Source organism: Rhinatrema bivittatum, chromosome 3, assembly GCF_901001135.1.
Source record: "Rhinatrema bivittatum chromosome 3, aRhiBiv1.1, whole genome shotgun sequence".
Taxonomy (NCBI): Eukaryota; Metazoa; Chordata; class Amphibia; order Gymnophiona; family Rhinatrematidae; genus Rhinatrema; species Rhinatrema bivittatum.
Window position 1 is genome coordinate 224,536,361 of NC_042617.1, and position 15,101 is coordinate 224,551,461.

At 44.7% G+C, this 15,101-nt stretch overlaps 1 protein-coding gene across 1 annotated transcript in view; it reads left to right on the forward strand.

The window, feature by feature from the left end:
- The window catches only part of LOC115087279 (lysosomal-trafficking regulator-like), a 1,534,685-nt gene that overhangs the window by 202,966 nt on the left and 1,316,618 nt on the right, over positions 1-15,101 (forward strand). Inside the window, 1 exon segment of the mRNA XM_029594260.1 lies at positions 1,420-1,637. Within this exon segment, the coding sequence (XP_029450120.1) occupies positions 1,420-1,637 (218 nt within the window).

Consider the following 15,101-nt stretch of genomic DNA (forward strand, 5'->3'; position numbering starts at 1 on the left):
GGGAGGGAGTGGGAGGGAGAATCGGGGGGGTGAGAGTGAGGGAAGGGGAGGGAGAATCAGGGGGGGGGGAGGGGGAGGTGAGAGTGAGGGGAGGGGGAGGGGAGAATCAGGGGGGAGGTGAGAGTGAGGGGAGGGGAGAGTGAGGGGAGGGAGTGGGAGGGAGAATCAGGGGAGGGAGTGGGAGGGAGAATCAGGGGGGTGAGGGTGAGGGAGTGGGAGGGAGAATCAGGGGGGAGGTGGGAGGTGAGAGTGAGGGGAGAGTGGTGGGAGGGAGAATCAGGGGGGTGAGGGAGTGGGAGGGAGAATCAGGGGGGAGGTGAGATTGAGGGGAGGGGGAGGGAGAATCGGGGGGGGGGGAGGTGAGATTGAGGGAAGGGCAAAAGGGTATTTGGTGGACTTTGAACTGGGTTCTGCCTGGTTGATGATTGGTGCCCTGCTAGCTGGGCAATTTAATGACTTAAATTGAGGCAGCCTCAGATCTGTTTTAGCCTGAGACATGGTTCTGCCCCCTAGAATCCAGATTGGTTCTTGGGGGAGGGGGATTGGCGGATCAAAAGGGATACTGGAAAAGGACAAGTATTTGGGCTGAGGGCTGTACAGTGAAATTAGAAGGCAAAGCTGGTTGCTACAGGGTGAGCCTGGGCTCTGAACAGGGAATACCAGTAAAGCAATTTATGACCAGACCTGGACGAAAGTGTAGGTTCTCTTTGGCACGCTGCAATTATTAAGAGCATTAGCAGTATATTTGAAAGATTGAGATTGTTCCCAACATACCCTGGCTTAGGAAAGAGGTTCATTCCCTGTCAAGGTATGCACAAAGCAATCCCATTTGAAGATACTCTCCCCAGAGAATAGTGGTAATGGCAAGAAAAGGTGATAACCAGAGAAAAAATAGTATAGGCAAGGGCAACATGGTAAACTTTGTGAGACAAATGGTGCTTATTCAACTATAAAGACCATATAAGCAATATTTGGTACACATCTAATATACCAGAACATGAAATGTACATATTGAGATCTTGGGGCTGAACCTTATTATACTATATCAGAGGTGGCCAACTGTGGGCCTTGAGAGCCACAAACAGGCCAGGTTTTCAGGGATATCCACAATGAATAAAACAGGCTAAAATGAATATGAATGACAGATTTGCATGCATTGCCTCCATTGCATTCACATCTAACTCATGCATATTCATTGTGTATATCCTGAAAACCTGGCTTGTTTTGTGGCTTTTGAGGGCTGGAGTTGGCCATCCCTGCACTTTATTTACATAAATACTTCCACATTTATCAATGTGTGGGAGTTGACTAGCATGGGCTTGAGGTTTAAAGAATTAATGTTTTGAGGGATGCATATCAAACAAGATGCAACAGTAATTCATCTTGCAGTTGATAATGAACTTTTTCATTTATCTACAGATGCAGACATACAAGTGGATGTGGGATATCGTGGCCCCTCTAATAATCTTATGGAAAATATCACTCCAGGAGAATTAACCTACCCTGAAATCTGCACATTGGAGCTCGATCTGTTGTCTGCTGGTTGTTCAAACCTAAACTTGCTCTCCCATGTTTTACACGGATTTGTAAGAATTATACAGCACAAGGAGAAAAATGCTACTTTACTAAACCAACAGGTTAGTGGTTATTATGATTGTGAAATCAAATAACTTTTGTTAGAATCTGGCATAAATTAAAACAAATCTTAGTTTGTTTTTTTTTTAACTCTTTATTTGTAACTTTTCAAAACAAAGAATACAGTATAGGCTCAATGACACAGTAACATAACAAAGGCATATCAAATATACCACAGCATTCATGTTTAAGGAAATCAAACAGCATTCTGCTCCCACCAGGTCCAATATGGCTCCTAGATTGCTTGGTATCTGTCTGCCTGGTTCATTAAGGTAAATGTTAGTTTCTCCATTAAAGCAATATCCAACACCTTAGATTACCAGCATGAAAGAGTATGAGATCTTTTCCCCTGATGAACCACTGTCAGATGTGCAGCGTGTAACAAGCGACCCACCAGCTTCCTATACCCTCTCATTTCTCACCTAGTAGACCATTTCCTCAGCAGAAAAAGAGCAGGATTGACCGTCAGTCTTTGCTCGCATATGTTATAAATACAGTCAGATACATTAGCTCAGAACCCTTGAATGTCCCAAACACTTCCTGCATATTTCAAAAAATATTCCATACTGTCCAAGTTCTCTCCACCAGTTTGAACTGGCGCTAATAAACTTAGCAAAACAAACCAGTGTGTGGTACAACCTGTTTAGTAACTTATACTGCAACTCCTGCCCTTTATAACATATGATTTGTCGTGACCTTTTCTAGTTTGATTTCCAGCATGTACTTTCCATTTTTTCATTCAGATCTGCATTCCACAGCTGTATAAGTCTGGGTATAGTTTTTTTTTTTTTTTTTAACACAGCGACTTATACATGATAGATATCAAAATTTTCACTCTCCTCTTGCAGCTAAGCACACCTTCAATACCCCTAGTCCTCAACATTTGTGTGTTCCCTAATTACGGTATATCTTCAATGTCTTTACGTAAATGCAGATATAGCTATCAGGTCATATTTGGTATCTGAAATTCCTCTTTCATCTCCGTGAACCTTTTAATTGGCCCCTCATCAGCCAAATGTCCTAAAAATTGTAAACCTTCTGCCGCCCATATGTCCACATCTGGTGAAAATATATGTAGTGATAGATGTGGGTTATGCACTGAGGATGTCAGAAAAGACCAGCCATCATTTAAGTGAACCAAACGATTCACTGCCCTGAATATTTTTAAGTGCAATTATAGAGTTTCCATGCACAACCCTCATATATGTATTTGGATGTGTGTGGCATATGCAACAGGGATGCCAAGCTACACCCTCCCGCCTCTTCCTCTTCCTCTTCCTCTTCCATAGAATGCTGCAATCTATTAATAATATCGTGTTATAATGTTTGTTTCAATGTTGCAATCTAATACTAATATGGCACTTTAAGACACCTTAGTCTTACTAGTTTTCAAGAGTTAAAATGTAAACCGATGTGATATTGCCCAATGAATGTCGGTATATAAAAACAAATAAAGTAAATAGAGAGCTATGCCTGTAGGGGTTCTATCCCAAACCATATTCGTAGACACAACAGTCTACAAGCCCAGTAATACCACTGGAAGTGAGGTAGCCCAAGCCTCCCTAGTTTTGACAGAACATTGTATTTCAATCTAGTGACTTCCCTTGCCATATAAAACTAGAGATTTCCCCTTTAAAACCCTGTAAGTGTATCAATGCGATCAAAGAGTGGGTTAGAGTAGTCACATACACTAATGCAGCATCCGCATATAGCAAGGTTTTGTGAGACTCAATATTATCCCAGGACAAGCAGGATGCTAGTCCTCACATATGGGTGACGTCATCCACGGAGCCCTTAAGCGGGAAAAACTTCTGGCAAGTTTCTAGAAGCTTTTAACTGGCTGCCTGAGGCTACTGAGCATGCCCGGCATGCCATGATATTGCCTGCCACAGGGGTCTCACTCCAGTCTTCTTTTTTCCACGCTGCTATCCGCATCGCGGCTTCCAGGAGCCCTGTGAGTTACCTCACAACGACAAACTTTAAATTACAAATTTTTACCCCTTTCGGGTCTTACTCGGTTTGTCACCGGCTGGTGACAAACATCACATAATTTTTTGTGAAAAAGGAATCCGGAATCATAGACGGATGTCGACGGAAAAAACTTCCGGATTCAAAAAATGTCCGGCCTGCAACCGGACTATGTCAATCACGGACCCGCACGTCGACTGCGTCCGCTGCCTGGGAGGAGACCATGACATCGCCTCCTGTGCCCAGTGTCAAGAAATGACGGTGAAGGGTAGGAAACTTCGCCAGGAAAAAATGGCCCAGATTTTTCAAATCCGGCCATCGCCGTCGCCCTCGTCATCGACAAAATCTTCACCGGTAGGTTTATCGAAGAAGATACTTCTCAAGACGAGAATTCCAGAGGGTTCAGGAGACGCTTCATCGCCAACACCGTCAGTGGCATCGTCAAAATCCGTGTCTGAGGTTCGTACAAAGCACAAACACCGCAGACATCATTCCATCCCTCCGTTACCACCGCCGGAGGAACCGGTATCTAAGCAGCGGAAATTGTCATCGACCTCCGCAGCACCGACAGAGGAATCGATTCCATCGACTTCCGTGACAGATTTAACGGCGTTAATTAAGAAAATTGTCACCGATGCCCTCAAGGAAAACATGCCGGCGACATCGCCGATGCCGACCCTAGGGCCGATGCCGACCTCCGGGTCGATGCCGACTTCTCAGTCGATGCCGGCCATCGGGCCGATGCCGATGACTCAATCGATGCCGACTATCGAGTCGATGCCCTCCTCGATATCGATGCCACTGCCGGTGCCATCGTCGATATCGATGCCACTGCCGGTGCCATCATCGATCTCGATGCCGAGGACGACTGCAGCATCTCCGCTAACAGCACTTTCTGTGCCGATGGATGCGGCCAGCTGCTCTTCAGCGATACCTGCTACTCCGATGATCTCTGCAGCTTCATCATCGATACAGCTGTCAGATCCATCGATGGAATCGGTGTCCGCAATGGCCCCTAGGCCTATCTCCTCCTTGATTCCCATTTCTATGTTTTCCTTCCTGACTACAGCACTGCCTACTGCTGCACAGGTAGCACCTCGGTACACCCTAGCCCCGTCCAGAACTCCAGGACAAGGGAAAAAGGTATCAGGGAAATCTAAACATACATCCCTGCAGGCTACAGAAGTTTCTTCTGACAGAAGACTGCATGCACTGCTAACAAAAAGATACCAGGATCTATTAGCTTCCTTGCCTGCACAGCCTGAGGGACAGAGTGATACCAGTGAGGGTGAGCCGGACACTCAAGATCCTCTACAAGGACCATCTGGGATGGCACCATCTGCAAAGCTAGACCATCGTTCACACCAGGTCCCAACAGATTCATGGTCTGATACACAGTCAGAGCACTCTTCGGAGGATTTTTTATCTGAAGGTACTCCGCCTCAGGCCAAGAAGCAATCCCCTCCTGAGGATTTATCCTTTGCTTCCTTCGTGCAGGAAATGTCAGAATCCATCCCCTTTCAACTTCAAGCAGAGAAGGATGAAAGGCAGCAGACACTGGAGATACTACAGTTTGTAGATCCCCCAAAGCATAACTTGGCTATCCCAGTGCATGAAGTGCTGCTGCAACTTCAGCAAAGGATTTGGGAGCACCCGTGTACAACACCTGGAGTAAATCGTAGAGTGGACTCTACATATTTAGTCCAAGCAGCCCCAGGGTTCGAGAAACCACAACTGCCACACAACTCATTAGTTGTAGAATCTGCGCAGAAAAAGTCACGCAGATCTAGGACGCACGCCTCTATCCCTCCAGGGAAAGATAACAGATTCCTGGACCTGATGGGGCGGAAAATTTACCAGGGAGCGATGCTAAATGGCAAAATTGCTGCGTACCAACTATATATGACGCAGCATCAAAGAAATCTGTGGAAGCAGATAGAGGAATTTCTCCCATCTCTCCCCCAACAACAACACCAAGAGGCAGCACAACAGATTGTGCAGAAGGGACTGGATGCGGGCAAACATGAGGTGCGAGCGGCGTATGATGCCTTTGAGACTTCCTCCAGAACGGCAGCATCTGGTATCAGTGCCCGTAGATGGGCCTGGTTGAAGGCTTCGGACTTGCGTCCAGAAATCCAGGATAAGCTGGTAGACTTGCCTTGCCAAGGTGACAACTTGTTTGGAACAAAGGTACAAGATGCCGTGGCACAGCTTAGAGAGCACTCTGAAACTTTAAAGCAGCTCTCCACTTTGTCCCATGATCCTGCAACTCATCCTGCCCGCAAGCCTCCGCGTAGGGATACAAGACGACCTTTCTACAGGCCGAGGAGATATTACCCTCAGGCTTCTAGACCACGCTCTACAAGGCCTCAACAACGGCCTCAACAAAGACAGCAGAGAGCGGCAAGACCTCAGCCTCCGCCCCAAACTGCTTCCACCTCTGGCTTTTGAAAGCAGTACCAGAGAACGGAGCCAACCAAACCCCTTTCCACAGTTACCAGTAGGGGGAAGGATTTCCCAATTTTACAACGAATGGGAAAACATCACCACAGATCAATGGGTCTTATCCATAGTCCAACAAGGTTACCATCTGGACTTCACAACTTCCCCGCAGGAGTTTCCTCCACAAAACTCCTATCTCGAACACATTCCTCAATTACAAATGGAATTATCTACTCTTCTGAAAGCAAAGGCTGTGGAACACGTGCCACACTCCCAGAAGGGAAGAGGATTCTATTCCCGATATTTCCTCATTCCAAAGAAAACAGGAGGACTTCGTCCCATTCTAGATCTCAGAAATCTCAACAAATTTCTAAGGAAAGAAAAATTCAGGATGGTATCATTAGGCACCATGCTTCCTCTCATACAAAGGGGGGATTGGCTTTGTTCTCTGGATCTTCAAGATGCTTATACTCATATACCTATATTCCCACCTCATCGCAAGTACCTAAGATTCAAGGTGGGACACCAGCATTTTCAATACAGAGTCCTACCATTCGGCCTTGCCTCAGCTCCCAGAGTATTCACAAAATGTCTAGCAGTAATAGCAGGACATTTACACAAACAAGGTGTTCATGTCTTCCCTTACCTAGACGATTGGCTAATAAAAAGCCAGTCGCATCAAGGAGCACTAACGTCTCTCCGTTACACAATACAGTTGCTTCACAGGTTGGGTTTTCTAATAAACTATCAAAAATCCCACCTTCAGCCGTCTCATCTGCTACAGTACATAGGAGCAGAACTAGACACAAACCTTGCACAAGCTTTTCTTCCAGAAGATCGTGCTCAAACACTGTCCCGGTTGGTGTACTCCATGTCCATACAACCGCAAGCAACAGCTCATCAGTTTCTAATCTTACTAGGCCACATGGCGTCAACGGTTCACGTCACTCCTATGGCAAGACTTGCCATGCGACTAACCCAATGGACTCTTCGATCACAATGGATCCAAGCCATTCAACCACTTCACTCTCGCATCCAAGTAACCCACCAGCTGCGCTCATCGCTACGATGGTGGACACTCAAGGACAATTTGCGCAAGGGCCTGCCCTTCCAAAAACCGATCCCTCAGATAACATTAACTACAGATGCATCCACCTTGGGATGGGGAGCTCATGTGAACTCTTTCCAAACGCAAGGGACTTGGACAAAACTCGAGGCCACTTACCAAATCAATTTTCTGGAACTTCGAGCTATACGTTATGCGCTGCATGCGTTCAAGGACTGCCTTTCACACAAGACTGTGCTAATCCAAACAGACAATACTGTAGCCATGTGGTACATCAACAAACAGGGAGGTACGGGCTCGTATCTCCTTTGTCAGGAAGCGGCACAAATTTGGGACTGGGCCTTGAACCACTCAATGTTCCTACAGGCCACTTATCTAGCAGGGATTCACAATGTACTAGCAGACCGACTCAGTCGCCAGTTCCAACCACACGAATGGTCTCTAAATCCCTCTGTTGCGACCAACATATTCCAACGTTGGGGACAACCAACAATAGACCTCTTTGCATCGCATCTGAACCACAAGGTGGACAGCTTCTGTTCTCGACACAACCAGAAGCACCAACCAGCCAAGGACGCCTTTGCTCGCCCTTGGAACTCAGGCCTACTGTATGCATATCCTCTAATACCGCTTATCACCAAGACGCTGGTGAAGCTACAACAGGACAAGGGGTCCATGATTCTCATAGCCCCATATTGGCCTCGACAAGTATGGTTTCCCACACTGCTAGACCTGTCAATCAAGGATCCAATACGCCTGGGAGTAGCTCCCACTCTCATCACTCAGGATCAGGGCCGGTTGCGCCATCCCAACCTTCAATCCCTATCCTTGACAGCATGGATGTTGAAAGCTTGATCTTACAATCACTTAACCTCTCAACTAATGTTTCTCAGGTGCTTATAGCTTCCCGCAAACCTTCCACAAGAAGGAATTATTCTTTCAAGTGGAAACGATTTACTTCCTGGTGCAAGCAAAACAATACAGATCCTTTCACTTGCCCCACAGCTACTCTGCTAGATTATCTGTACTATCTTTCAGACTCTGGTCTTCAGACATCGTCAATCAGAGTACATTTAAGTGCAATCTCAGCTTATCATAACAAGATAGGAGATGCACCAGTTTCAACACAACCTCTCGTCAGTAGATTCATGAGAGGTCTAACTCAACTTAAACCACCAATTCGGCCCCCAGCGGCACAATGGGACCTGAATCTGGTCTTAACAGGATTAATGCGTTCTCCCTTCGAACCCATAGATACCTGTGAACTTAAATTTCTCACATGGAAAACTATTTTCCTCATAGCCATTACATCAGCTAGGAGGGTTAGTGAATTACAAGCACTTGTCACATATGAACCTTATACAAAGTTTCTCCATGACAGAGTGGTTCTCCGAACACATCCAAAATTCCTTCCCAAGGTAGTTACGGAATTCCACTTAAATCAAACTATAGTTCTACCCACATTCTTTCCAAAGCCTCACTCTCATCAAGGCGAAAGAGCTTTACACACTTTAGACTGTAAACGTGCATTGTCCTATTACTTGAATCGCACTACGTCCCTCAGAAAATCCAATCAGCTTTTCGTCTCTTATGACCCAAATAAGCCAGGTAAAGCAGTGGGAAAGCATACTCTATCCAATTGGTTAGCAGACTGCATACAATTTTGCTATACAAAAGCAGGCCTTCCTCTCCAAGGGCGAGTAAAGGCACATTCAGTAAGAGCAATGTCAACTTCAGTAGCGCATTTTCGTTCAGTACCAATCATTGACATTTGTAAAGCAGCAACATGGACTTCTCTTCACACCTTTGCAGCTCACTACTGTTTAGACAAGGAAGGACGACAGGATTCAGCCTATGGACAATCTGTCTTAAAGAACTTGTTTCCAGTTTAATCCCAACTCCTTCTACAACCAACCTGCTGTGAACTTCGGCTGCATCATTTCCTCAACAAAGCATCACTGCTACCTGCACGGACAATGACTCAGCCTCTAGCTTGCTAATCACCCATATGTGAGGACTAGCATCCTGCTTGTCCTGGGATAAAGCAAAATTGCTTACCTTGTAATAGGTGTTATCCCAGGACAGCAGGATGTAGTCCTCACGGAACCCACCCGCCACCCCGCGGAGTTGGGCCTCAGACTTTATTATTTTAATTTTGCTTACGCTTATTGCTACATACAAGACTGGAGTGAGACCCCTGTGGCAGGCAATATCATGGCATGCCGGGCATGCTCAGTAGCCTCAGGCAGCCAGTTAAAAGCTTCTAGAAACTTGCCAGAAGTTTTTCCCGCTTAAGGGCTCCGTGGATGACGTCACCCATATGTGAGGACTACATCCTGCTGTCCTGGGATAACACCTATTACAAGGTAAGCAATTTTGCTTTACACAAACCCCCTCTATCTGTTTGGACCTCCTAATCTCCTGGGCTAGTGGCTCTACTTCTAGGTCAGATAATGGGGATAGGAGATAGCCTTGTGTTCCTCTCCCAGTAGCAAAAGGAACTGATACTATACCATTAAACACTGCCCAAGCTGTGAGATTTGTATACACAGCATGTATCCAAGAAATAAATTCCTGGGGTATCGCATAATGTTTCAGCGCCACAAACATGTAAGACCAGGAGACCCTGTCAAATGTTTTGTCAGCATCCATGGAATTCACCGCCATCATCACTTTCTTTTGTTGACCCAGTGAATTATATTAAATAATGTCCTTGTATTATTTGTAGAGATTCTCCCCTCGAAAAATCCCATTTGGTCCCGATGGACTAACATAGGCAACACCTCTTCTAGGTGTGTCTATAAGACTTTTGCTAACATCTTTATATCAGCATTTATGAGAGAGATCGGCCAATAAGCTGAGCCTTCCAGTGGATCCGTTGTAGCCTTATAGGTCAACACTATTAGTGCTTCTGAAAGAGAAACCACTCTAGCACCTGGGCACCAGAAATAATTAAATAATTCACCCAAGATAGGGACCAGCTCCTCTGCAAAAGCTTTATAAAATTATAGTGGGTATTTGTCAGGACTTGGTGTTTTCCCTGCTGCTAACATCTTCAGTGACTTGGTGTCTTCCAGTGTGGTAATATCTGTCGACAACTATTCTGCATCCTCCATGTCTACCTGAAGTAGACCCAAGGGGGCCAACAAATTTGAATAACCTACTCCTCTGGCTCAGTTTGTGCCTCATTAAAAACCTTTAAAAAGGGGGATCCAAGATGGCCGACTCTGCTGGCAGTGCGTGACAGAGCTCTGATCGGGTTTGGTGGTTAAAACTCGATATGCCGCATTCCACTAGGAAACGGGTAGAGAAAGAGATCCTCTGCCCTCGACTTTACCACAACTTGTGGCCCAATGGACGTTCACATGCAGCGGAGAGCTCTCAACCCAGGAGTTAGCTCGCCGGGAGATATTCGGGTGGAAGCCTTACCCGACCCCTCCCTTAAGCTTCAAACCACTCTTTCCCTGGGGGAACGGATGGTCCCGGGTAACCTGGCTGAAGGAAGGATTTTGGATTTGCCTTCTGGTTCTTTATTGCCTGTGGGGTACATTTTAAAACACAGTGCGCACGCGTACTTTTGTTCGCGCACCAGGCGCGAACAAAAGTATGCCGGATTTTATAAGATCCGCGCGTATCTTATAAAATCCGGGGTCGGCGCGCGCAAAGGGGTGCACATTTGTGCAACTTGCGCGCGCTGAGCCCTGTGCGCTCTGCCTGTTCCCTCCGAGGCCGCTCCGAAATCGGAGCGGCCTCTGAGGGAACTTTCCTTCCGCCTTCCCCCACCTTCTCCTCCCTCCCCTACCTAACCCCCCCCCCAGCCCTATCTAACCCCCCCCACCTCTGTCGCACAAGTTACGCCTGCTCGAGGCAGGCGTAACTTTGCGTGCGCCGGGCCAGCTGTCGCGTGCCATGTTCCGGTCTGGGGGCTAGTCTGGAGGCCGCGGCCACGCCTCCGGAATGCCCCCAGGCCAAAACCACGCCCACGGCACTGCCCCCGGATGACGCGCCGACCGCGTCACGCCCCCGACAGGCCCCCCCGACATGCCCACCCAAGGAAAGCCCCGTACCTTATACGCATAACCCTTTTAAAATCCGGCCCTGTAAGTGGTCAAATTGTAGAGCAATGGCCTTCGGCTGTTATATCGGAACTGGCTTCTGAATTTTCCTCAATGCCCTTGGGACCCGGGGAACTAGCTGGAAGCACTGTATCTCAGCCTGAGAAATGAGAAGCTTTACCTATACCTCATATTAAGAAAATAGACCTGGTAAGACCATCAGTTATTTCACTTGACTCTGGGATGAAATTCAAATGTTAAATACTAACATTTTCAATCAAATGGCTCCCGTAAACCTGAATATGGAAAAACTTGATACACGTATAAAATCCTTGGAACAGGAATCTTTAATGAATAAGAAATCCATTTAAGTATTGGAACAAGATATTAAAGATAAATCATTGCTGTATCCTTCTTTGATTAAGGAAAATAATGTTTTCCACTAGGTTATAAAATATGGAGAATATGCTAAGAGGGAAAAATCTGTGTTTTGTAAATTTTCCTAGGGATCAATTTACTTCCACAATGGATATGTGGAAGAAATACATGCTTGAAGTTCTTAAAGTACCAGAACAGGCTCTTCCATTAACATCAAAAATTTATTATATTCCTCCTTTTAAAAAGAAGGATTCGTTAGATCAAAAAGGAGTTTGTTTTAACTCCTGTAGTGATTCCTCAATTAAACCTTACAGAAATTTTGGAAACATCACAGAAGGACTCTGTTATGTCAGCTACATTGATTGTCTCTTTCCTCCTGGAGGCCGATAAAGAATGGACATTAAAAATGTTTTTCGACTCCACCTAGAGACATTTATGGGCCTCAAAATTAATGTTTTTCCAGATTTGTCTTAGGTAACGCAGAAAAGAAGAAAACAGTTTGTATTGTTAAGACCTAAGGTTATAGAGCTTGGAGCAATGTTCCTGCTTAAGTTTCCTTGTAAATGTACTATCAAGTATCAGAGTTTTTCCTATCTTTTTTCCTTGCCAAACCAGCTTTTTACTTTTCTTTTAGATAAGTGGCTTTACCCAAGGCAAGTCTTGCCTCACAAATCTGCTTCACGTTTTTGAAGGAGTTAATAAACATGTGGATAAAGGTGAACCAGTAGATGTAGTGTACTTGGATTTTCAGAAGGCATTTGACAAAGTTCCTCATGAGAGGCTTCTAGGAAAACTAAAAAGTCATGGGATAGGTGGCGATGTCCTTTCATGGATTACAAACTGGCTCAAAGACAGGAAACAGAGAGTAGGATTAAATGGACAATTTTCTCAGTGGAAGGGAGTGGGCAGTGGAGTGCCTCAGGGTTCTGTATTGGCACCCTTATTTTTCAATATATTTATAAATGAACTGGAAAGAAATACGACAAGCGAAGTAATCAAATTTGCAGATGATACAAAATTGTACAGAGTAGCTAAATCACAAGCAGATTGTGATAAATTGCAGGAAGACCTTGTGAGGCTGGAAAATTGGGCATCAAAATGGCAGATTAAATTTAATGTGGACAAGTGTAAGGTGATGCATATAGGGAAAAATAACCCATGCTATAGTTACACAATGTTAGGTTCCATATTAGGTGCCAAAACCCAAGAAAGAGATCTAGGCGTCATAGTGGATAACACATTGAAATCGTCGGTTCAGTGTGCTGCGGCAGTCAAAAAAGCAAACAGAATGTTGGGAATTATTAGAAAGGGAATGTTGAATAAAATGGAAAATGTCATAATACCTTTGTATCGCTCCATGGTGAGACCACACCTTGAATACAGTGTACAGTTCTGGTCACCGCATCTCAAAAAAGATATAATTGCGATGGAGAAGGTACAGAGAAGGGCTACCAAAATGAAAAGGGGAATGGAACAGCTCCCCTATGAGGAAAGACTAAAGAAGTTAGACCTGTTCAGCTTGGAGAAGAGACTGCTGAGGGGGGATATGATAGAGGTGTTTAAAATCATGAGAGGTCTAGAACGGGTAGATGTGAATCGGTTTTTTACTCTTTCGGATAATAGACTATGGGGCACTCCATGAAGTTAGCATGTGGCACATTTAAAACTAATCTGAGAAAGTTCTTTTTTACTCAACGCACAATTAAACTCTGGAATTTGTTGCCAGAAGATGTGGTTAGTGCAGTTAGTATAGCTGTGTTTAAAAAAGGATTGGATAAGTTCTTGGAGGAGAAGTCCATTACCTGCTATTAATTAAGTTGACTTAGATAATAACCACTGCTATTACTAGCAACTGTAACATGGAATAGACTTAGTTTTTGGGTACTTGCCAGGTTCTTATGGTCTGGATTGGCCACTGTTGGAAACAGGATGCTGGGCTTGATGGACCCTTGGTCTGACCCAGTATGGCATGTTCTTATGTTATGTTCTTACGTGACCTCCACAAATATAGGTCATCATATTATCTCAGAGACACATGTCTTCATGTATTTTTCTTACTAAAAATTACGTTATTTCCAATATTCAGTGTATATAAGTCAGGTTACATGGCCAGGAGAATTTAGCTATAAAAATTCATTGACCTCAGGATATGAATATATTAGTTTGCATCATATGTGCTTAGTCAAACTAATTGAATGCTTTATTTTGCTTTTACCATTATTCAACTAATTAAATATATAATTGGAATTATAAGCATTTATTTTATTAGCAGAGTGCCCTACTACATATTTCTAGCTTCAGTGCATAAGTAAAGAAATGTGATAATCTCATAAGCATTTAGCATTTAAACTACTAATGACTAGATGCGAAAACACTGCTTGCAATAAGCATATGTCTGTAACGGATTTAGAAAATTAAAAGTTCATTTTTTAAATTTGGAGTCTGGTGTCAATTATGTCCCGAGCTCTGGAAGTTTTGCCAGGCTGAACTACACTAATGGTGAATGTCATTATCTGCTTCATACCTTAACAAAGCATTGGCAATCTTCCCAGTCTACCAGCTATGCCGTATCAATGGAAGAGTGAAAATAAATAATAATAAAAAAAAAATTAAAATAGAAAAAGCAGCACAAGTCTTGTTTGGGGTTCAGAGGTTATTGTCTTTCATACTTCTATTTTTCTAGAGGTAGAGGGGACTTAGACACCATGTCACCTGCATTGCAGCTCTCCTACTCTCTTTTGTACAGGTACTTAACATGACTGCGTCATCAAGCTTGAAGCTTCTTGTGGAGTCCCCTGGTCAAGGAGCAGGAGTATTATTGGCAGGCTTTTCTAGCTGCAGAAGAGTGTGAATAGCATCCCATCCAGTTGGAATATGAGTCCTTTGACACTATGGCAAGATCTTCTGTAGTGCCATTGGGGTACTTTATATGGCCTGGTTGAGAGCCAGCTGTTTGTGGGAAGATGTTCATGACATTGGCTGATATCCCGTATTCTGGGGACAAAGTCAGAGAAACCATTGGCTGGATTAAAGAGCAGCAAGTGGCTATTCAGTGTTTGTCAGCAGGAGCTGACCGGCATACTTACTTTGTTTTTAAGCGTTTTTTCTTGCAGAGATTCGCCTTCTGCCAATTTCAACAACTTTGCCCTATACCTGCACTGCCACAACAGCAACTTCTGGCCCATGGATGCCCGCATGAGAGACAGTCTAAAATGCCATAGTAGTCTCAGTCCAAACCATAGCCTAGAATTTGCCAAGCTCCCACCCTCAGGCCTTGATCCCCTAGGGGGATCCTCGACCAGTGGAGGAAGATCATCAAGAACTGTTGGGTCTTCAAAATTGTAGTCCCTAATTACCATTTGTGTTTCTGTCAGGCCCAAGCACTTCACTGATGTTTAGCTTTCAATCTGGATTAGTATCACTCGATTCAGCTTCATCTCAAGGTGGAGTCACTTTTCAGCCAGCAGGCAATAGAGCCTGACCCTCCTGAAGATCATGACAGTGGATTCTATGTCTTCTATTTTCTTATCCCCAAGAGGTCAGGGGGATTGAGACTC